Source organism: Dipteris shenzhenensis, chromosome 1, assembly GCF_047967505.1.
Source record: "Dipteris shenzhenensis isolate YYH24624 ecotype China chromosome 1, Dip_SZ_1.0, whole genome shotgun sequence".
NCBI lineage: Eukaryota > Viridiplantae > Streptophyta > Polypodiopsida > Gleicheniales > Dipteridaceae > Dipteris > Dipteris shenzhenensis.
Genome location: NC_141596.1, coordinates 29,549,259 through 29,573,071, shown reverse-complemented (window position 1 = coordinate 29,573,071; position 23,813 = coordinate 29,549,259). Strand labels below are relative to the sequence as shown.

Genomic DNA, 23,813 nt, shown 5'->3' with positions numbered 1-23,813 from the left:
TGTCCGGCCATTTGCTAATAGTAATGTTGCAATGCTAGAAGACACGCATGCTAAAGCAATGTGTCCCTCACCAGGCAGTCAAGAGATCAAACAATTATATAGAAAGGTCTTTTCAGATTCTCTTGGGTCATCAAGAAAATACACCCCACCAGCATTTGCATACACTGCCGCCAAAATTTGTTCAAGGGCAGCCCACTGACAATTATTTAAAGTTATTTCCATATGTCGAGCAATTTGTGCATGTTGCCCAACATTGAACATTCTCTCCTCTTGTAGTAAACCATTTACGACTAGGAAAGGTGATCTGTCCACCATAGGTAACCCATTAAAATCTGATAACCTTCATCCATGCTGTAGAAGATTGTGCTCCAATTGCAATAGGATCTCCTTTACTACCATTGCCCGATGATCAATCATATCATTTATAGTTGATTCAAATGCATAGAAAAAATCATTCAAAAGTGCCGAAGAGAATTTTTCCCACAAAAGGCTAGGAGATGTAGGCTCACAAAAGACTAAGATTGTAACGAATAGGTATCTCAATTGCACACTATTTTGATCAAACATAGCCTCTTGCATATAAACAAACCACTCCTCATCACTTTCCAATAGTCCTCTAGCAATGCATGCTGCCTTGAAAGAAGGATAAAGATGTCTAGAAAATGTGCGCAGGTCATCAAACGACTTACAACCCTTGCAAACGTTGAGTAACATATGCATGAAATATTGCTCTTGGAGAAACATTGTACATTAGGCCAATGCTGTTTCCAGTCTTTCTTTTATTCCATTTCTTGCCGGGCTTGTTCCAAACCCAGCCACTCGGAAAGTCACCATAAAGTAGATCGTCTGGTTCAGGATGTAACTGATTGCATTTGAACCATTCTCTAAGAATAGTTTTTCTGTTTTGTTCCCTATCCACTATATTCTGCAAATCATCATCATTTCAAAAGATTACACTATTCAACATAGGAAGATGAACTTGTAGCCTTTACACATCAGGCTTTTCATCATGCATGTCATACTCATACATCTGCCAACATGCTTTTGATGCTGACACATAACGTGCATCTAAATAGTTGTTGATCTCATCTACAACCCCATCATTTGAGTTGTGCAATGCTCCTCACCCTTCCATAGTATTTGTGATCTACATCCTCATCGTTGCTCTATCATGACCCTTATATACGTATTTATATAGATACTTAACGGCTGTGATTGTGGAGCAAACTTTAACATTGATGTGTGCCTTATACTTCATTGAAAGGAAAGGATTGAAAGGCACAATCCAACGATTTTCTACCACACCCTCTTTCACTTCTATATGTCTACCATCATCCCAATGCATGTAAATAGGATAACCATCATTACCCACAATAGTACATGGAGAGAAGGCTCGTGGGTAATGACGATTGCATTTACCTTGCACCATGCAAGCAGCAGAGGGATTCAGTGCACCACATGGACCATGAACATTACACTGTTTAATGACTGCATGCAACTCTGAAAATAATGCCACATCAGGAAGCTCAGCACATACCAATCGATCATAGTGGGTAACCTCTGTAGGTTTGAATGCGCCATCTAAAATCAATAGTATATGTGAGTGTGGCAAACCTCATTACACTTAGGATTCAGTGCACCACATGGACCATGAACATTACACTGTTTAATGACTGCATGCAACTCTGAAAATAATGCCACATCAGGAAGCTCAGCACATACCAATCGATCATAGTGGGTAACCTCTGTAGGTTTGAATGCGCCATCTAAAATCAATAGTATATGTGAGTGTGGCAAACCTCTCTTATTCTATCACATAGACATACCCAGCCATTTTGCCAAACATATTATCCTTCAAAATTGATTGCATCATGTCTTTGTGCTTTTGATAAAACACACAGATTGTCAGATCTGGTTGATCCTATGACTTTGGCCTAGCAATAGAGCTTCAGATATTTCAGGCCATTTCGGACTACAAGTGAATGTAATAAACAAATCAAGTTTATCTCTTTTTTTGACAATAGCCATTGCATCTTGATATAACTGACACATATATTGTGGTCCTCCTATAAAGGAAGATGGCAACACAATTATCCGCCCTGCAGCATTGCCAATTATAGTATGTGTCCCATCAACTGCATTCACCATGTTCGTCAATCTTTGATAAACTTCTCCATGCAGAGATACTTGATTATTCCATATGCATATCGGCCTAGATTTTCCTATGCTATTGTATGCATCGACAATGAATTGTTGTAGAAATATTCCTCCATGTAGAAGGCAAGCATTTGTATCTTCTCTCACTTGCAGACGGTATGCATAGTATTGCCTTTGTGTAATGCTCTTATGACTCTGTATCGATCATGTAATGGCATGTCACCAGGAACATCATTGTATGGCATGTGTACATGCCAGTTGTCCTCCCCTCAAGGAAACAGAAGAACATACATGAGAGGCATGTATGATCGATGCAAATTGGATATTCTTTTGACAATCCCATTGCGGCTTAAAATTTAAATGTCTCGATTTCCAAGATCAAAGTCATCCCCTTTCCGTGGCATGATAGCAGCAACCTCACTAGCAGTGGGAGCTAAGTATTGTTTGGAGATTGAGCAATTTTCACAAATCACCATCTTTAAGTCTACATACGGATTTCTTTTTAAAACTTCCCCCACAACTAACAATGCACTGGCATATGAGTTGTAGGCATGCATCATTCCCTGCAGCTCCTCCAAAATACCAACATCCGATCCAGGCATCCCATTCAAACGATTCTGCAATTCATGCTCTATGTCAAACACATATAGTTGTGCAAAACGTGGGACTTCTTGTCTAATCGCATCAAGCAACACATTTCCGACACAATGGTACACACTACCATGAACTCGAAAATTGTGTATACCTCTAATCCCCTGAAACATTCCATCTATTGGGGCACCCAGTGAAACAAATACCATCACACTATTATAAACCTTTATGTTCTTCTTAAATGATTTACTCGTGGCATCATTTCCATGCAATAAAGTCTTTAAAGTCTTGGGTGGCTCTTCTAATGGCAATAACCTTAGACAACCAAGTTTACAGCAATGCTTTCCTACAACTCGATGCATATTTGTTTGAGTTTCTTGCTTCCATAATTGAGCATGGAAAAATTCACAAAGATGCGAATGGAGAGTAGGAGCACAAATGATATAGAGCTAGGTGCCCTATATCGTCACTAAAAGGAAATTGACACAGAATAGAGAGGCACTCATCTGAATTGGAAAATCGTACCTATGTTGTTGGCATTGCGCTGGTTGTTGGCAACGCGTTGTCTAGCAATTGAACGTCTAAATGCCCTAGTTGCAACCATAGATATCCTTCCACTTATAATAGGAGTATTTGGTGCATTTCTTTCTCCAAAAGGCAAATTAAGTGCACCATCCGGATGAAATTCCATAGCTGCCTCTCCATTTCTAGGAGCTTGCCTTTTAAATAGTGTTCTTTGCCTAGCAACATCATGATGTGCCCTATGTGTCGCATATAACACCTTGCTCCTATGAAGATGTACCGAATGTGATACACATTCCACCATCTCCTGTAAATAAAAACAGCTATATTTCTCTCTCTCTCTCTCTCTCTCTCTTCGTGTGTGTGTGTGTGTGTGTGTGTGTGTGTGTGTGTGTGTGTGTGTCCCTCTCTTTGATTCTCTCTTTCTCTCTCTCCATCTACCTATAGGTAAACATGTTATGTATATATATATATAATATATATATAACATATTTCTTGTTGATTTTTTGGATATATGAGTTGACTATGGTGTTACTATATTTGGGTGTGCCTATATGTTTGCATGTTTGCTCGTATGTTTCCACGTGTGTCCTCATATGTGCAAGCTACATACATTTACATGTATGCCTTTTGAATTATCACTCACATAGTTATTATCCATCACCTCCATAATTAATCAATGGAGTTGCACATGTACACACATTCCTACATGGCACCACCATATTGTATCTCCAAAAAAATCCGAGCAACCATAAAGTGCTATTATTGCAATTGAAAAGTTGGCATAAAACTTTTGTGCAATAAACACATACTGAATAACCTAAGGATGATCTAATTATGAAAATTGTTTGTCAAAATTTTGGATTCCAATACAATATCAAAAAAGATGTACCTATGGTAATTTCAATTACCATAGGTTGAAATACGGTCTAGCTTACGGCTCACTCTTGTCATAATAGGTGACAACCTATTCAAACTAACTTTAGACGTTGACATCTTGGCATGCAACAAAGTAACTTGCTCCTTTAAGTCGTCGACTTGTAGCCTACAACCTTTATCACAAACAACTGAGCCTTCCCTACCACCCCCCAAAAGATTCTGCATGTGCTCATTTGTAGCCTTGACGCTATTCTCAATCCGATTAATCCTCCAATTGATAGTTTCATCGATCGCACCCATTCCCTCTCCTATTACTCCACTATTATCCAAAAGAATTTCACCCCATAAGGAGCATAGATTTGTTGCATTCATCGAATTCATATGCTCGTTACGCTCACATACATCCTGAATGGACTTTAATTTCTTTGCACTGATAGCATGTTGCATTGAAGATGAATGGCATATATTGGTGTGTCTTGTTATACAGATGGACCATCTTGCCCTCCTGGATGCCATTTTTCACCTATGGACTTCAGACGTTTTGCAATAGCGATGGTGCTTTGTCTAGAAGATGACATGCACTTAGATGTCCGTTTGGTTGTGTAGGTGGAAGATCCTCCTCTTGCGAGTCATTTCATAGTTTGAAGACATTGTCGATCATGGATGGTCAACATCATGATATTAGGAATCACCTCTGCATCATTTGGAACAACGGCTAAAACCATATTTATAACTGTGCCCATATCAAAATGTGTAAAAACATGTTTGCATTTGAAACAGTTCCATGCGTGTATCTATATATACATAGTATATATACATACACACACATACACACACACATATCCTAGTTTGTCTATCTATATGACTGTGTGTATGTATAGTCATATTATAATAGATAAGTAGATAGATCTAGAGCTCACATATTTGGGCATTTTGTTATTGTACTAACTATTCACTTATATATGTGAATAAGATATATAGAGATCGCATGTTATTGGGCCATTTTTTTATTGTACTAAGCAATCACTTATATCAATGTGTGTAGACATATAGGTGCATGTATGTGAATATGATATATAAACATGTAAACATATGTGCATGACATCTAACTTGATGGAACATAATCATGTCCATGAAATATAAGCATTAACATGTGTAGTATGGACTTGAGTGCAAAGTCTAGCTATGCATGTATGTGCATAGCTACACATTAGGAAAAAGAGTGTCTCTTGTGTGTGTGTGTGTGTGTGTGTTTTATTGTACTCTAACCAAGCACCTATATGAATGTGTGTAGCCATATAGGTGCATGTATGTGAATATGATATATAGACATGTACAAACATATATGCATGGCATCTAACTTGATGGAACATAATCATAAAATATAAGCATAATCGTAATCATGAAATATAAGCATAAGCGTGTGTAGTATGGATGTGTGCGTAAAGCCTAGATATGCATGTATGTGCATAGCCACACATTAGGCAAAAGGGGGTGTGTGTGTGTGTGCGCGTGCATGCATGCGAGTGCTTTTTTACCTCTACCTTATAAAAATTAATAACAAACAAATAAACATTACCAACCTGGTGTAATAAAGGGTCTAGAGAAGAGGTACTAGTGGCGTGAAGTCGGTGAGCTAACGACGATCACATAGGAGTGCCTACGATGAAAAACACAAAAAATAAGGGTTAAGTTAGGTGTGCATTTGTATGTGTGTGTGTGTGTAGTTAGACTATCCATATAACACAATTATTTTAATTGTGAAATGAAGAAACAATCACATGTTTGTAGAATTGGATGTGGATTGTATCTAAATGATGAACATGCAGATACGTCTTCCTCTCTCCCTTCTCCTCTCTTTCTTCTCAATGGCAATTTGAATGCAATAAAAAACTTGCGTAACATATTAAAAAGACCTCGAGTGTTCACGCTCCACTGATCAAGCCTACAATGCTTTCGCAAGAATGTTCCACAATCATGCTCCACTGATCAAACCTTTCATGCTTTCGCAAGAATGTTCCACGATTATGCTCCACTGATCATGCAAGTTGATGTCCTTCATAAGGCAGTGTAGGCCACAAAGAAGGATTGAGTAAGGGAATGTAGGTGCAGAGTACACGATTAAGGGAACATAAGTCAAGAGTATAGAATGGAGATGATCTCGTTGTGTGGGTTGGGTTCATGGAAGGCAGCTAGCCAAGAACTATGCCACATGGCTATTAAGGGCAAGTAGAAGGGAGGCATTTGGGAGGAGCCTAGAAAGGCACCACATGGCATAGCTCTTTGCTCGACACCACATTTCTTTGAAATATGGAAGTATAGAGGTACCAATTTCTTGAAGCCTAGCGTTTGAAGGCTAATGGATTGTCCCACTTGAGAGACATTCTTTCTTTCCATAGTACAATAGATTTGGAAGGAGCAAATTCACCAAATGGTCATTAAGACCATGCTATGGCACTTTAAAGTTTCTAGCACGTCATATAAAACACATAGATATAAACTTGATTTCAAGTGCTGTTATCTACACCATTGAATTGAGATACTCCATCACCCTCTATATATGATTGTATCCACTACTCAGGCTAGGTACATATAGGCTAGATCAAGAGTGAACTCGTGTGTATGTAAGGGAATCTAGCTCAAGAAGAAACATCCTCTATGGGAGAGCGCATGCACAAAAATATCATAGAGGATGTGGAAATCTTGCTAGGGTAGATGTGAAACAGTTGCCTATGGTCATAGCCTGGCATCTGCAACTTTGCAGAAAAGCGGTTCAAGCGATGGATAGGTTCTCATGAGAAGTAAACCAAAATATTATGGAGTGTGTATTGTGCAGCACGATATTTGGATTTCCACTTCAAGCAATCCCTCTCAAACTATCCAATGCATCCCACTGATCCCAAGGCTCATGGTTAAAGCTTGCTTGCCTACACCTGGCAATCATGTTTCTTCTTTTGCTTTTTGGATGCTTTCTTACGATATTTGGATTTCCACTTCAAGCAATCCCTCTCAAACTACCCAATGCATCCCACTGATCCCAAGGCTCATGGTCAGAGCTTGCTTGCCTACACTTGGCAATCATGTTTCTTCTTTTGCTTTTCAGATGCTTTCTTATCCACACTAATGCTTCTCACTCTTTTAGTTATTAATCCCTCCATTTCTTGAACAATAGTATTTATCAACATGGCAGTGCCTACAACGATAGGCAATTGAGGCTTCTAGATCATAGAAGGTATTGGCTCAGTGTTGTGAGAAATTTTGGGTTCCAGAACACACACAATGAGCTGGCTTTTATGTTGATATAGTTTTAAAGTTTTTTGCAAACATGCATCTACTAGCTTTTCAATTTTGAAGAGTCTTGTGGTGTCTTCGAGCTGTCCGTTTTCCCAATCGACCTTTCTCTCTCCCCCATGAGTCTCATTAGCAATCGCACACCAATTAAAGTTGGGTGAAATCGGTCAAGGTTATCTAGGTTGCCTAATGGATGTGATGGCTCGAGAGTGGGTGGCTCTAATGGCTAGGCATCCCCACATTTGTATTTCACAGATTCGCTCCACCAATCACCTGCAGTTCTCTAGGCAGTAGCCTCCAACTTTGAATCAGTACATCGAATATCAAGGGGGAGAAACTGACCATTAGAATTCTCCAAGAATCCACACTTGGTTGCGATATAGCTGATCACGAAGCATATAGCTGGTGGTGATGCATAAAGCACGTTGCGAGCTTCTATTGTTCGTGCTACTGAAGGCAATCTTCATGAGCATCGGCCTTGTTCTTTTTCACATGCAGTTTTTGACAAGCTTTGCCATTGCTGTTGTTAATTGGCAGACACTGGTTTACATATTCTATTGTACTTCAGATAAAATAGAGAAAGAATAACTGTGGACAACAAAAATCCCACATGTTTTGTGGCTTGTGCCCATGAAAAATAGGGGACTCTGCGTTGAATTTGAGTCACAATGAAGATGAAGAAGAAGAAGAAAAAGAATCATGCTTACAACCATTGCTTTTGGGATCATCTACTTGGCTGCTGAAGCAGCTCACTACAGAGAGATGGCTGACCGACAGCAGATTTTGAGAATAGCATTGTTGATCAACCCATGATTTGAGACAAACCCTCTTTTCCATCTCACAAAACAAAACCCTGCTTCATCAAAGAGAGCCACCAAAAACACCATACCATCCCAACAAAATGTTGTTAACGACACTCCCACGCAGCCATCCTCCTGCTTGCTGCTCTTTTTGGGCCTCCCTAATAGCAATCATCCATAGGCTACTCATGTTATATAGAGAAATGATGCAAGTATGAGTCGAAGAGATGCTTGTGAATGGATCCTGTGGATTCGCTTAAATTCATGGGGAATGTGAGCATGGGAATTATGAGATTGAGCAATTGTGACTTGTCCATCTCTCTTAATGTGTATCTTACTTGTCCATCTGTCTTTGAGTGCCTCTATGCTCTATGTATGAATCTCCTTTCCTTTGACTTGCGTTGCCTATAATTTACTATATTCTCTCTTCACACAACTCGAGTAGGTACATCCTCATCATGATCACCTCCCAAGTCCACCATCTTTGTCTCCCATTCACACTCCCTTGCCCCCCTTTCCCACCCTCTTCACACTCCTTCATCCTTACTACCACCTAGCTCCAAGGTTCAAGGTAGAGTACATGGTGGAGAACTCATCTCCCTCATAGATCATGGAGGTTAAGGTTTGAGGAACTAAGGGTTTAGGGGGGAGCATAGGAGTGGGAGAGGAAGAAGGTGTAAGAGCATGGGAGAAAGAAGAGAGAGGAGGACGAGGGGGGAAGAGGAGGAGGAGGAGGGAGGAGGAGAATGTTGGGGAACTGAAGGGAAAGCATGAAGTGAACACAAAATGAGAATTCTTGCTTATGGAATGAAGAAAGGTGAGGTCCATATGTAGGCACCTCTTACAAGATCACTGACATCAGTGATGACCTCTGAGCTCCACAATCTTCTCCTCAATCAGCTCCTAGAATCTCTCAATCATCCTATGTGGCATCTACCACCACCTAACAGTGCTTATGGGCACCTAACTGTGCCTCTAGCACACACACATAGAAACCAAGGTGTGCCTGGGGCATACACCTTGAGATATCCCATCATACCCCCCTCAAGGGAATGCCTCAGGCTATGTCAAGGACTCGTCAAGGATACATCTAGTCTCATAGTTTCTCATGCCATCTCATGGTGGTCAAGGATTAATCTATGGCTAGGATCTCATGCTAGCAAGGGGTTCCCAAGTGTGTGAAGTAAACAAAAGGGATACATAAGACCTTCCAATGGTTATCTCCCCTGCATGTACACAGTGTCGGTAGAAGGTACCATGAAGCAAAACACATACACATGGCCTACATCATATGGTGACCAGAGGTGTTTATAATAGTTTATTTCATTCATTTTGGAGGACTATCTAGGCTGAGTACCTTGACTCAACAAAAAAAGAGAGATCTGGAGCATACATGGAGATGGTTCAAAAAGCATAATCTTCATAGGATGCCTCATCTTGTGGAGGCACATCAACTAAAAGTAGATTGGTAGTCTCTGGCTTTGTAGTTGCTTCCTTTTTGGCAACCATTATCTTGGCAATCTGCAGCAAGGAAGCCATGTTGGCATTCTCTTCCATTGTAGCATAACAAGACATTGCTTTATGATTTGGCTTTTCACATATTTTGCATAAGCAAGCCATGAGAGGGTCTAACCCAAAATGGGCATTGTCTAGTGCCTTATAAGATGGTACCATGATAAAAGAAGTAAAACAAGTGGATCTGAAAATCATATCCTTTCAGAGAACAATTATCTTGTCATCTCCATAGTTGTGTAGAGAAGCATATCTTAGGTATCTGACCTTCATCTTTTTCTTATACTTGGAGTCAAATGAAGGTGCCATGAGATGGTAGATCTCTGTCAAACTGATCTGATACAGTCAAGTAATAATAAATGCAGCTTTGACAGTCAAATATTTGAAGAAATGCTGACCTTTGACCATAATTTTTTTATGTATATGCTTGTAAAACTGTCAAACTACAGGAAGGTGTTCCAAAGATGCAACTCAAATGTGCTCTAGATCACAGCCAATGATCAAACATCCTTTAAAAAAAATAAAACTGATATAATTCCAGAACTTTCTATCATGAAACCTCTAGAAATAGTTGCAAGTGGAAAGAGAGATCACAGTTATCCCCAAATCGAGCAGTTCGAGGCTGGAGGCCAAAATTGGAGCAATAGAGTGAATCACTCAAGGGGATTTCTAGAGAAAAAGAAAGCTCTCACTAAGGAGAAGATCCAGCATAGAGGTTGGGCAAAATGGTGCGCTGTTTTGCCTGGGGGAGCTGCTGTAGGTTGAGTCTATATTTTGACATTTTCTCCCTCGTTACTAAACCAAATGAGCTGCAAAGTGACTCAAAATGATCATCTTGATGTCGCCCATCTACTCTTAAGAGGGCTCGAGCAATGGTGCAACAGGCAGGGAGTATTCTGCAACAGAGAGATGGCAAAAAACTACGCTCTTCGGGCTGCATAGGGACAATGTCATGAAATCATCTGGGAGGTATGGTCGCCTATGTCTGGGGGTTCTCCAACTCCAAGGATTTTGAGAATGGCGGAAAGATGAGGGAGAACAAGCTCTAGCAAGTTTTGGGAAGAAATGGTGAAGATGAAGAAGAAGAAGAAGATGATGTGGCACAAATGGGCTCAAGGAGGATCATAGTGCTCTGATACCATGTTGGGGAACTGAAGGGAAAGCATGAAGTGAACACAAAATGAGAATTCTTGCTTATGGAATGAAGAAAGGTGAGGTCCATATGTAGGCACCTCTTACAAGATCACTGACATCACTGATGACCTCTGAGCTCCATAATCATCTCCTCAATCAGCTCCTAGAATCTCTCAATCATCCTATGTGGCATCTATCACCACCTAACAGTGCTTATGGGCACCTAACTGTGCCTCTAGCACACACACATAGAAACCAAGGTGTGCCTGGGGCATACACCTTGAGATATCTCATCAGAGAAGGGAGGAGGAGGAAGGAGGAGGAGGAGGAGAGAGGAGGAGGAGGAAGAGGGGGGAAGAGGAGGAGGAGGAGGGAGGAGAAGAGGGAGAGGATGGGTTGCAAGGTTGGAGGAGAAGGGAGGAGGAGTTGAAAGGTTAGGACATGCTTTTGGACGTGGAGTGCAAGGAAGCATGGACACTTGAGACAAATGCTTAGAATACCAAAGTAGACTCAACACAATGCCCCAAAGAGTGTGGGCTTCATTCCATTATGGGGTATTTATACAAGTTGGGGAGCTTCTCTCTCTGCATGTAGGAATTGTAACACATTCTCTCTCTACATGTAGAAGTCATATGTAGAAGTTGTAACACATTCTCTTTCTACATGTAGAAGTTATATGTAGAAGTTGTAACACATTCTCTTTCTACATGTAGAAGTCGTATGTAGAAGTTGTAACACATTCTCTTTCTACATGTAGAAGTCGTATGTAGAAGCTATAACACATTCTCTTTCTACATGTAGAAGTCGTATGTAGAAGTTGTAACACATTCTCTTTCTACATGTAGAAGTCGTATGTAGAAGCTGTAACACGTTCTCTTTCTACATGTAGAAGTCGTATGTAGAAGTTGTAACACATTCTCTTTCTACATGTAGAACTCGCATATAGAAGTTGTAATACATTCTCTTTCTACATGTAGAACTCGCATACAGAAGTTGTAACACATTCTCTTTCTACATAAGTCCATGTTGGCACAGAGTCAACATACTCCTGGATCCATTTTATTACATGTCCTCGGGTTATGGCTTATTTTGATTTCAGAGTTGGGATGCCATGTGCGTAATCCAATCATTCTTGCTATAATGCTTTTGCACCATACAATTTGTGGTCTATAGTCAAGAAGCTTATCTCCTCTTAAGGAGGGATAGTCATTGCTGAGGTCGCGGACACTGCCATCGAATCTTCTTGGGAAGAGGTTTGGCGGGGGTCTCGTTGTTGAGGATGGCGTTTCTTGCTATCTTCTATACATGTTGGATGTGATTGCACCCGTATCATTGAGCTTGTAGATCATTTATATGCAAGTCTAATATTATTGCATATAGGAGACGGCTATGATGTTTGGCAGGGGTCTCATTGCAAAGTCTGCAGACTCTTTTGCCAATTCATCTTGAGTTTTGGCATAGCTTCTTGTCCTGCTTGTGAATTCATTGCATGCTTTGAGAGTATGGAATGAAAGTGTGTGATACTATTATTGATGCAATCTATTATGTGCCTATGCGAAATTATGTGAGTGCATGTGATGTGTCTAACTATATGCTTATTTGTGGGATTTAATTGGGAAACTAAGACTCAATCATTCCTAATACAGAATTGATTAGGTCTTTCTAAATGTGCAAAAACGTGGATATGCCAGTGAGTGTACATGTAACAATCTAGGGCAAATTATATGTGCAAAAACGTGCATATGCTAGTGAGTGCTCGTGATACAATCTAATCCTAACTAAGGAAGACTTAGTTTTCCAAATCTTCATTTTTGTCGAGGATGGCTTGCATGTTGATGTAGTAGCGCTTCAGTCGGCTCCCATTTACTGTTGTGTTGAATTGGGCTCCATCCAATGTTTCGAGCAGCATAGCTCCGATGGGATTCATCTTTCGTACTTGGTAGGGTCCTTGACCTAGAAACTTCAATTTTCCCTCATGTACTTTGGCATTGTATAATAGGACTAAGTCGCCTTCCTTGATGTCTTTAGCTTTCAGATTTCTGTCAAACCATGCCTTTCTTCTACATTTTTTTGTTGTCATGGCATGGCAGGTGACTAGTCTTGCCTCTGTATGCTTCTCCAACTGATAGAGCCTTTCTTTCAAGGATTCATGGTCTTTAAAGGATGGCATGAGAGAGCCAGAAAAGTTATGTACTGGCTGTCTATTCGTATTTCGGATTCTATAATTGTGCATATTCAGGATGCAAGTATGCCAAAGGAGGCATGGGATACTTTGGCAAAAATGTACAGCAGAAATACGCAAGCCAGGAAAATGCAGCTCAAGCAGGAGTTGCACAATGTGCAGAGAGAAAATATGAGCATCAATGACTACCACATGAAGGTGAAGAAAATTGCAGATGCACTTGCTTCCATTGGGTCGCCAGTGGAAGATGATGATCTAGTTTCTATGACCTTGAATAGTCTAGGAAAGGATTATGCATAGTTCCAAACATCCATTGCCGTCCGTGAAAAATTTCCTGATTTTGAAGGGTTGTTTGCTCTTCTAATTTCTGAAGAGCATAGAAATGGGGGTGCATCTTTTTCAGGAGGAACTTCAAAAGAAACTGTCTTCTACTCAAATGCTGGAAGAGGTAGAGGCAGAGGTAGAGGAGGCCAATCTGGAGGCCATGGTAGAAATCAGAATATGCAGCAAACTCAAGAAAACCAGTCCTATGGAGGAGGACGTAGTAACTCTAGAGGCAAGGGGAGCCAAAGAGGCCGTGGTGGATGGCAGAGAGGTCAAAATGCAAACAACAATGTTGAATGCTGCTACTGTGGTAAGAGAGGTCAAAATGCAAACAACAATGTAGAATGCTGCTACTGTGGTAAAATGGGTCATATGGCTAAGGAGTGCTACAAAAAGCAGCATGACATTATGAATAAAAATTTCACCAAGGCAATTATGCATCTTCTAGTAGACAGGGTGATGACAGAAATGAGCATCTATTTATGGTGCAGCACATAACCAATTCTGTGACAAGTGCAAAAGAACGAAATGATGTGTGGTATGTTGACTCAGGTGCGTCAAACCACATGACAGGTCATGCAGAATGGATGCAGGATGCAAGGAAAATGGAAAAACCAGGATTTGTGGAGACTGGTGATGATACTGCACATCCTATTGTGCAGATTGGTAAAATTCCTTTGTCTATGCAGGATGGGAAAAAAAAATACCTGTCTGATGTATTTAATGTCTCGAACATCACCAAGAACCTGGTTTCTGTTGGTCAAATGGTTGAGCAGGGCTTGCAGGTCAGATTTAATCCTCATGGATGCTTTGTTGAGGATATGAAAAATAACGGTCGCTTGATAGCAAAAGGAAAGAAGAAGGGCAGGATGTTTACATTGGATGCGGACATGCCTGAATTGAGTGCAGCAATGTTTGCACATGGGACTGGTGTAGTTGCAGATATTGATATCTGGCATAAACGCATTGGTCATGTTAGTGTTCAGTGACTTAAATCGATGCAGGCCCAAAACATTGTTGCAGGATTGCCTAAATTCAAGGTTGCAAAAATGCATAAGGTTTGTGAAGCCTGTTAATTTGGAAAACAGGCAAGGAAACCATTTCCTAGGCATGTTCAAGAGAGTAAGAAGCCATTGGAGTTAATCCACTCTGATGTGTAGACTACTAAAGCTGCATCTATTGGAGGCTGTCATTATTTTGTCACTTTTATTGATGACTACAGCAGAAAAGTTTGGGTGCATTTTATGAAAAAGAAAAGTGAAGTGTTTGGGCACTTCAAAGCTTTTAAAGCTATGGTTGAAAAAGAAATAGGCTTGCAAATAAAATGCCTAAGGTCAGATGGAGGGGGAGAGTACCTCTCAAATGAGTTTGCAAGGTTCTTGCAGGAGCATGGCATAAAGCAGCAATATTCATGCAGTCATACCCCACAGCAAAATGGACTTGTAGAAAGGAAAAACATGCATATTGGAGAGGTATCTCAGGCCATGCTAAATGAAAAAGATCTACCAGATTATTATTGGGCTGAAGCAGCTACTACAGCACTTTACATAATGAACAGGACTCCCACTGCAGCAATACATGGCATGACGCGAGGAGATGTATACTGGTAGGAAACCAGATATTTCTCATTTGAAAATTTTTGGCTGCATTGCCTATGTTCATGTGCCAGATGAGTTGAGGTCCAAGTTGGATCCAAAAGCTGAGAAGTATGTCTTTATTGGTTATTCTCTGCAGCAAAAAGGGTATTAGATGCTATAACCCTTCTATTCGTAAGATTACAGTGAGTAGAGATGTTGTTTTTGATGAGATGAGCAGCTGGTATAAACCAGTAAATGTGATGATTGATGTAGATGCACAGAACGGTAATGCTGCATAGAATTCACAGCAGCAATCACAAAATATCAGTGGACCTGGAGTGTCCTCTAGTAGTGGTTCACATACTTTGCCATGGATAGGCAGATTGAGATCAGGAGAATCTCCTCAAAGCAATGCAGATAGTGGTACGCAAGTATCACAAAAAGGGAAAGAGAAGGTAGATCAGCCCATGTTTGATGTGAATGCAGGTCACTCTTACGTGGACGGTGAATCCAGTGGCTCAGAACAGAGCATTGATGATGAGTTGGGTATTCCTTCTGTTGTTACACCTAGAGTAAGGAAGACTAGGGATGTTTTGAGAGCACCTAGAAGTGAGCCTATTTTGTGCAGGTCTACCAGAGCTATGTATCCTATGGATAGGCTGAAATATGATGGATTTACAGCCATTCACTATGCCTATATGGTCAAAGTGATACAGGAACCAGAACCCACTTCTTTTGAGCAAGCCATGCGAAATGAAAAATGGGAGAAAGCCATGGATGCAGAAATGGATGCCTTGGAAGCAAATGCTACATGGGAATTGGTGCCTTTGCCTAAAGACAAGAATGCAATTGGATGTAAGTGGGTTTATAAGATCAAGCACAATGCAGATGGTTCTGTGAATAGATACAAGGCAAGATTAGTTGTCAAGGGGTATGCACAGACATATGGCATTGATTATGAAGAAACATTCAAACCGGTAGCAAGGATGGCAACTGTAAGAGCATTCATTGCTATGGTTGCATTAAAGGGATGGTCTATACATCAGATGGATGTAAAGAATGCCTTCTTGCATGGTGATTTGCAAGAAGAGGTCTTTATGGAGCAGCCACCAGGTTATGTTCATGCTATTCATCCTGAGTTTGTTTGCAGGTTGAAGAAAGTCTTGTATGGCTTGAAGCAAGCACCTAGAGCATGGTCTGACAAGATAGGACAGTATCTTGTCACTATTGGCTTTCATATTTCCAAGGCAGATTTCTCACTCTATGTGAGAAAAATAGAGAAAGGTATTATGCTGCTTGTCATTTATGTTGATGATTTGATCTCATCACAGGTGATAGTGATGAAGATATCCTTCATGTGAAAATGCTATTGAAGCAAAAGTTTGAGATGAAGGATTTGGGAGAGCTGCATTATTTCTTGTGCATTGAGGTGATTAGATCACCAAGTGGGATACAGCTCTTACAGAGGTAGTATGGATTGGACATGCTGTCCAAATATGGGATGACAGGCTGTAAGCCTATTTCAGTTCCTTTGGAGCAAAATGTGAAGCTGAGCACAGATGCAGGTGAGCTTCTGGAAGACCCTACTATGTACAAACGCATAGTAGGAAGTTTGATTTATATGACTATTAGCAGGCCAGATTTAAGCTATGCTTTTGGATTGGTAAGTCAGTTTATGCAGGCTCCAAGGAAACCGCATTTGGATGCGGCTAGATGCATACTCAGGTATGTGAAGTCCACATTGCAGTATGGACTATTTTATGAGGCTGGGGTTCAGATACAGTCGCATGGATACACTGATGCTGATTGGGCTGGTAGTATTTTAGATACACGATCTACCAGTGGATATGTGTTCTCTTTTGGGAGTGTTGCAGTCACCTGGAGTAGCAAGAAACAGCCTACAGTTGCCTTGTCGAGCACAGAGGCTGAGTACAGGGGTGTAGCAATGGTTGCATGTGAGATAGCTTGGTTGCAGAAGCTACTTTATGATATGCATCAGTCTATAGATGGGCCAGTTGTCATTTATTGTGACAACATGAGCAGTATACACTTGGCAAATAACCCAGTCTATCATGCTAGAACAAAGCACACTGAGGTGCATTATCACTATGTGCGGGAGAAGGTTTTACTAGGTCTTATTGATCTAGTTTATGTCAGCACAGAGGATCAGGTAGCTGACATATTCATGAAGGCATTGGGCATAGAGAAGCTGCACAAGTTCAGAGACCTGCTTGGTGTGCAGGAATTGGGATTGAGCTCGAGGGGGAGTGTTGAGGTATCGAGCTCCACTCGTGATATGCCAGGGTGACCGTTGTGCATTTATGTCACCGACTTGTTAGCTACAGATGCGGTTGGTACACCACCCACGAATAATAGCTGGATGACAGCTATCCTTATCTACTCTAGTTCGTGGCTCAGTTAGTATGCCACCTTAGTTAGTTGAGTTTGGTTTGAGACCCACATATAGGGTTCTTCTATTTCTTTTGTAAGAGAGTTCTTTTGGCTTTCACAACTAAGAAGAGGAAAACTGTTTTCAGCCTCCACCTTTGTGTGTATTCCCCCATGTTGTATGTGAGAAAGCCGCAAGTGAGACTCCTTCCCTCTCTCCCACTATCTTCACAGGGGAGAGGGAGGAGGGAGGAGGAGGAGCAAGATGAACGAGGGGAGAGGAGGAGGGAGGGGGAGGGAGGGAGAGGGAGAGGGAGAGGGAGGAGGAGGGACGAAGGGAGGGAGGGAGGGAGAGAGAGGGAGGGAGGGAGAGAGAGAGAGAGGGAGGAAGGGAGATTCAAAATTTGAAATTCAAATTTCAAAAAGTGGCCCCCTCCCCTCATTGATGGGGGGAGAGCTGGGCTCAAATGTGGGCTTAACCCACCTAGGTTGGATTGGTTAGGCCTCTTTGGGACCCTCCAAGCCCCTTGCATTAGCCCACTTGGAACATAGAGCACATCTTTCACTAATCCTTTCATACCAGTGAAATTGTTTATAGGGATAACACCTGTCCCTTGAACTGGATTCGGTGTATTGTCTGTTGTGTAGATGACATTCTTCTGTCCTTCTAATGGCTTCATTTCTGTGAACCATTCCTGATGATTTGTCATGTGAGATGATGCACCGCTGTCGATGTATGAAGGATCCTATTCCACTTGGTCAACTTGATAGCTGTAATCCTCTTTGGGATTGAAATCAGTGCACTATATCAATCTGATTCATTTTCTTGCTTGCAAGAAACATATGTCCATGTTCATTTGCAAAATGACTATGAATAGAATGACCACCACGATGATTTCCTCTGCCTCAAAAATTCCCTCGATTACTACTGGATTGATCGCCTTGGTCATACTGCTTCTTGCGGCAATCTCTTTCATAATGTCCAAACTTGTGATAGTAGTTGCACTGAATGTTTGACACGTTGGTGGATGCATTCCCTCGTCCTTGAAATCTTCCTCGGTTGGAATGATTTCCTCTTTTCTGATTCTGATGCTGCTGAGGATGATGCTGATGCTGATGCTGATGTTGATGCTGATTTTGATTTTGTTGCTGATGATGACTACTTTTCTGATATGATCTACCTTTGCCTCTGCCTCTGCCTCTGCTTCTGTTTGAAGCTCTGAATGCCTTGTCATTAGAATGACCTTTAGGTGCTTGAATTGCCTCAGTTCTGAGTTCTTCACCAAGTAGGATTGACTGAAGTTCTTCCAGTGTCGGAATTTGCCATTGAATGGCGATACTCTAGACTAGATTCTTGTATCCCTCTTCTAGTCCATTCAGAATGAATTGAACCATCTCTGTGGGCTTCATAGTCTCTCTTGCTACTGCAAGTTGATTGTTGTAGTCTTTTATGCGGAGTACATAAGCATGACCGGTTTCACTACTATTGCAGAAACTCTGGTTGATTTGATTTCTCAGGGTGAGAATCCTAGATGTGTTCTTAGACTCATAGAGAGCTGCGAACATATCCCATGCTTCTTTTGATGTCTTGACTATGTTGAGCTATCCTAGCATGACATCTTGCACATTCTACTTGATCAAATGATAGGCATACTTGTCTTTCTTATCCCATTTTGCCTGAGCTCGGGCAATGGCAAGATCTGCCAGAGGTGCAAAAACTGTTTGTGTAGATGTAGATCCCGTTGCTGGTGTTGTGACAACAAGTGGAGTAGAGCTACTGGTGGCTAGATTATCCAATGGTCTAGGTGTAGACCCATCGACATACTCCCATTTGTCCCGAAGTACAAGAATGGTCTCCATTCGGTATTTCCATGTACCATAATTGGAGTTGTCTAACTTCGCAGATGCCTCCAAGAAATGTACTCTAAGAGTGCTCTCAACGGAAGCAAGAACGGAAGAGGGAGAGAGAGAAACAGAGAGCCACACAAGTTTTGGTGGGTGTAGAATCACCCTAATCTTCTTTTTCATTTATATATGTATTTGAGTATTGTACATAACTGGGGTAAAGGCAGAGTGACCTTTAACCCCCACATACTCAAAAGTGTCGTGAAAATCTATGTATGAATCAACTGCAAATACACTGACTATGCCAAGTGGAATCTTTGAATCGTCGGTGAAGATAGAACTGCAATATATATAAAATATGATCTGTATTACAAGGCTTGTGGCAATGATGCCGGGAATAGCCAAGAGGCTTTACAAGGCTAAAATGATGTGCACAATGCCGTGAGATAGCCGAATAGGCTTTACAATGGTGGCATGTGTGTGTTACATCAAGTGCTATCTACCCATTGAACAATCTGCAATGCCTCTGAACTCTTTGAAGTCTGCTCACTGAACTGATGAGCGTAAGGTTTCAGGTAATGTAATGATGTGAAACCGTATGTGAGCATATGGACTGTCCGAGTAGGTACTAGTTGGGAATTTCGGGCATGGATTAGATTGTCAACTTGGGGAAATTCAAAGCATCCCCTCTATGGCAATCTAGTCTACTCTGATATAGATCTATACCAACCTTCGATCAATGAAAGAACAGCAAATAATTCCTTTTCTTTTGTTCTTTTTAAGTGTTGGGTCAGATGCATCGATGTAGAGGCGAATGTGCATGAAGGAAGTGGTTTTGTCCGTGAGGCTCAAATGTGAGTATAACTTGTGCCAAAATGTGTGCATGATGTGACAAGCACGTAGAGCACAAAAAAACAAGCGACTTTCTTTTTTGGAGTGCCCTCAAATTCTTCCTGGATCAAGAGATACGACTTGATCTAAGTGGAGGGGCAAAAGGAGTGTAAATGGTGCTCAATGATGATGTGTCACTGTGGGTCACATGCAGTGATGATGTGAGCCCTATGCTGAGGTGGTAGGAGTGGTCACATGAATTGATTGTGGAGCATTGTATGTGCCTACAGAGGGAGTGCTGACTGGACAGCTAAGACGACACTACTGAGGTGGCATAGATAATGATGTCAGCACATGATATGGCAATGATGATGTGATAGATGACATGGCACTGATGATGTGGTAGTGATAATGTGGCAATGGTGACGTGGCACTAACGATGTAGTAGGTGATGTGGCAAGCTGATGTGTCAGATAAGATGCTGATGTGGCAACAGGATAGGGTTTGTTGATGTGGCACAAGGATAGGGGTGACACATGGTAGGTAAGGTGTGATGGCACGTGGCACAAGGATAAGATGACATGGCACAAGGCGAGTGCTACTGATGTGGTAGATGAATGACACCTGGCATGGACAAAATGATGATGTGGTTGATAGAATCTCAGAGATGCTGATGAAATCTTTGAGATTCTGTCGTCTTCTCCGTTACTGTTGACGAAAATCGATGATTTGCTGAAGATCGTTGGCATTCGAGCTGGCTGAGTGGCTATAGAGAGACTAGGAGTGACTGGAAGCTAAGGCACTAAGCCATCAAACACTGTGGGCCATTCGTTACGAGGAGATGGTTGTTGGTGCTGGGAGTCCGTCTTGATGCTATTTTCTCTATCGTTGAGGCGATAGAAGCGATCATTGAAGGAATTGCATGTGGGTGTGCTACGGGCTACTTGCTCAGGTCATGAGCAGCACACTGGCTGGCAGGCACTCTATCAGAGGTGCTTGAGCATACAGAAGGCCATAAGGTAGTCGGCCGCTATGAGTATTGTTGGAGCCTTGCAATCATTTAGTCGGCTGTTGGCAGCCCATTTGCAGTTGCTACTTCGCATATGGATGCAAACTATGTGAAGGCACTACAACCTTGTGGCATCGGCGGTGCTCTGAGGCTCTAGCTATGGCAGTTGTTTAAAGTGCTGGTTGAGTCGCATGATGGTCTGTGTGGCCTAGAGCCTTGCATGGAGTCTTATGGACTTGTATGTTCATCTTGCAAGCTCGTATTTCGAGCGTAGGTACCGTGATGTGCTCTATTGCGGAAGACAGTGTGAAGAGTCATTGCTCGAAGAAGCCGCTGTTGGAGAGGTGGCTTGCATGGGCAGTGTCGAGCTTTGGAAGTTGTAGGCTTAGAGCCTTAGAAGAGCTAGGGGCTCACTTGAGAGCCTTGGGAGCTACAACCCGTGTGCTATGGATGTGGAGCTTTGAGCCTTCGAGTTTGTAGTTGAGGCTGTTGTAGCCAATGAAGTAGCTGTGGAGTCCTTTTGAAGACTCATAGCTCTTGTTGGACTCGGAGTAAGAGATGCTTTCTTTCATGTTTGGATAAACAGTCTTGACTCTCAACTAAAAATCTGTCAAAAATCTCTAACGTGAACAAAGAGACCTCATAGAATGAACCTTAACCATCTCTCTCAAAGAATGTAATCACTCAAGGAATGAATGGAAATTTTAGACATGCAATGGATGTAGTTCTCTCAACGAAAGAGGAAGAAATCTCTCTCTCGAAATGAATAAACCAATGAATAAAAATTCTTTCAAATGAATTGAATGGAAGGAGATTAACAAAAATCTCTTAATCACTCATGGACAGAAATTCCTCTCAAATGGACAGAAATTTCTCTATCACTCAATGGAAGTGAAAGAACACTCAATCTCACAATCTCTCTCACACTCTCAAGAATCACAATGCCTTAGCGGAAGGCAAGGGTGTTGAGAGTTCATGCTCAACATCATGTGATCATGTGTGCATAGCACCATCACGTGATCATATGTGCATAGCACTAACCTTATAGAGTGCTATAAAGGAAAGGGTTAGATCCCCTAACCCTAACCCTAAAAGGGTTTGTATATATTCTATTTTTTCAACTAATTCTAGTGTACAGTTAGTCATTTGTGGTGTGCTCTCTAGCTGTGCCCTCTCTCCTCATCTCCACTCTTCTCCTCTCCCCCCTTCATATTTTGTCATGGTATCAGAGCTCCCTTGTCTTCCGCTGAGACATTGAGATTCTTGAGAGTGTGAGAGAGATTGTGAGATTGAGAGTTCTCTTGAGTGATTGTGAGATCCTTCCCTTCACTTCCGTTGAGAGAAAATTTCCGCTCATTTTGGAAGAAATTCCGTCCATTTGAGAGGAATTTCTGTTCATCTCTTTTGATGAAAGAGATAGGGAGAATCCTTTGAGTGTTCATTCCTTTGAGAGTGAAAGAAATCCATTGTGAGAATCCATTTTCTGTTTTAGTTCTTTGTATTGATTAGAGAGAGAGAGACTATTCTCTGTTCTTGGTGAGAGGAGAGCTTTGAGTGCAACACCAAAGCAAAGAGGCTCCTATGACATTTATCAACTCGGTCTTCTTCAGTGCCAATAGACAGCTTCAACTATCCACATCGATCTGCAACAAAGAGGACCTGTGACCTTCAAGCAATGCCCTTGACTTGGCTAGTCCAAAGATGGGACTCAGAGATGACCTCTACAATGACTCGACTCCAAAGCTTGGCTCATGACCAAGAGCTCCTGAGGATGAGACAAGACAAAGTCTCAGCGGCTCTCTCGACCAAACTCGAACGCCTTCGACTTGCAACGTCCAACAAGCTCACAAGAACAGTCGCATCAACCGGCTTCTGCGATTCTCAGCCTCTCCAGCAACTCAAAGGCTCTCTACACAAGGCAGCTCTTGAGGCGCAGCCCATGCTACACAACGACCGCTTCAACAAAAAAAGGCTTGGCCTTCCTTAGCCCGCTGCTCACTCGATGGCATGTATCTCCATTCGGATTGCAGTTCTGAGCCAACGACGGATTGCTGTTCCAAAGCGCAAGCTTTGATTCTCTTGTGGAGCGGCAAACCAAGAGCCATAGCCTCCAGCACAGCCGCGACTCCCGACGAACCTCCAACATGAGCAACGGCCATCCCTACGTAAGCTCCAAGCTCTCGGCGCATCTCCCCTTGCGATTCACAGCCGCTCTACTCCAACAGCCATGAGTTGTAGCTCCGCCACTGCTCCAATAGCTGCGCCACCAACTCAGCAAATGGCAACGACCAAGTAGCTTCGCCACGGACGAAAACCGCCAACTCCGATGGCTCCACCATCTTATGCAACTGCTCATAGCTCCATCCAGCCTCAACGCCAAGGCTCCATAGCAAAGCCTCAACAATGGGAGACGTGAAACTCCCGTCCGACAGTCTAACCACCCGAAGCTCCTCTACGCAAACCTCTGAACGAGAGGCAGCTCCCTCATCTTATGCAACAACGTCGCGATCACCAGCAAGCTCCATTGACATGGGAGACGCGAAACTCCCGTCCGACGGTCTAACCACCCGAAGCTCCTCTATGCAAACCTCTGAACGAGAGGCAGCTCCCTCATCTCATGCAACAACGTCGCGATCACCAGCAAGCTCCATTGACAAAGAAACGCCCGACGGCAACCGAATCCACACAGATTCCGGTGAATCTTCCAAAGATTTCGGTAGACCACGAGGCAACACGTGGCAAGGTCTTATCCTCAGGGTCAGGTTTGGTCA

At 42.0% G+C, this 23,813-nt stretch overlaps 1 protein-coding gene across 1 annotated transcript; it reads right to left on the bottom strand.

The window, feature by feature from the left end:
• Nucleotides 1-685: 685 nt before the first annotated feature.
• On the bottom strand, nt 686-23,201 carry LOC147905672 (uncharacterized). Its single transcript, XM_087373606.1, has 3 exons — nt 23,042-23,201; nt 1,187-1,500; nt 686-925 (listed from the first exon to the last, which is right to left on the bottom strand). The coding sequence occupies exons 1-3, from the start codon at nt 23,199-23,201 to the stop codon at nt 686-688; spliced, it is 714 nt and encodes a 237-aa protein (XP_087229732.1).
• Nucleotides 23,202-23,813: the final 612 nt, after the last annotated feature.

Coding starts and splice junctions, on each gene's coding strand:
- LOC147905672 (XM_087373606.1), bottom strand. CDS start 23,201: ATGGCCGTTGCTCATGTTGGAGGTTCGTCGGGAGTCGCGGCTGTGCTG. Junction 1,501..23,041: donor ATGGAGATACATGCCATCGA/GTGAGCAGCGGG, acceptor CATTATTTTCAG/AGTTGCATGCAGTCATTAAA. Junction 926..1,186: donor TTAAGTATCTATATAAATAC/GTATATAAGGGT, acceptor GATGATTTGCAG/AATATAGTGGATAGGGAACA.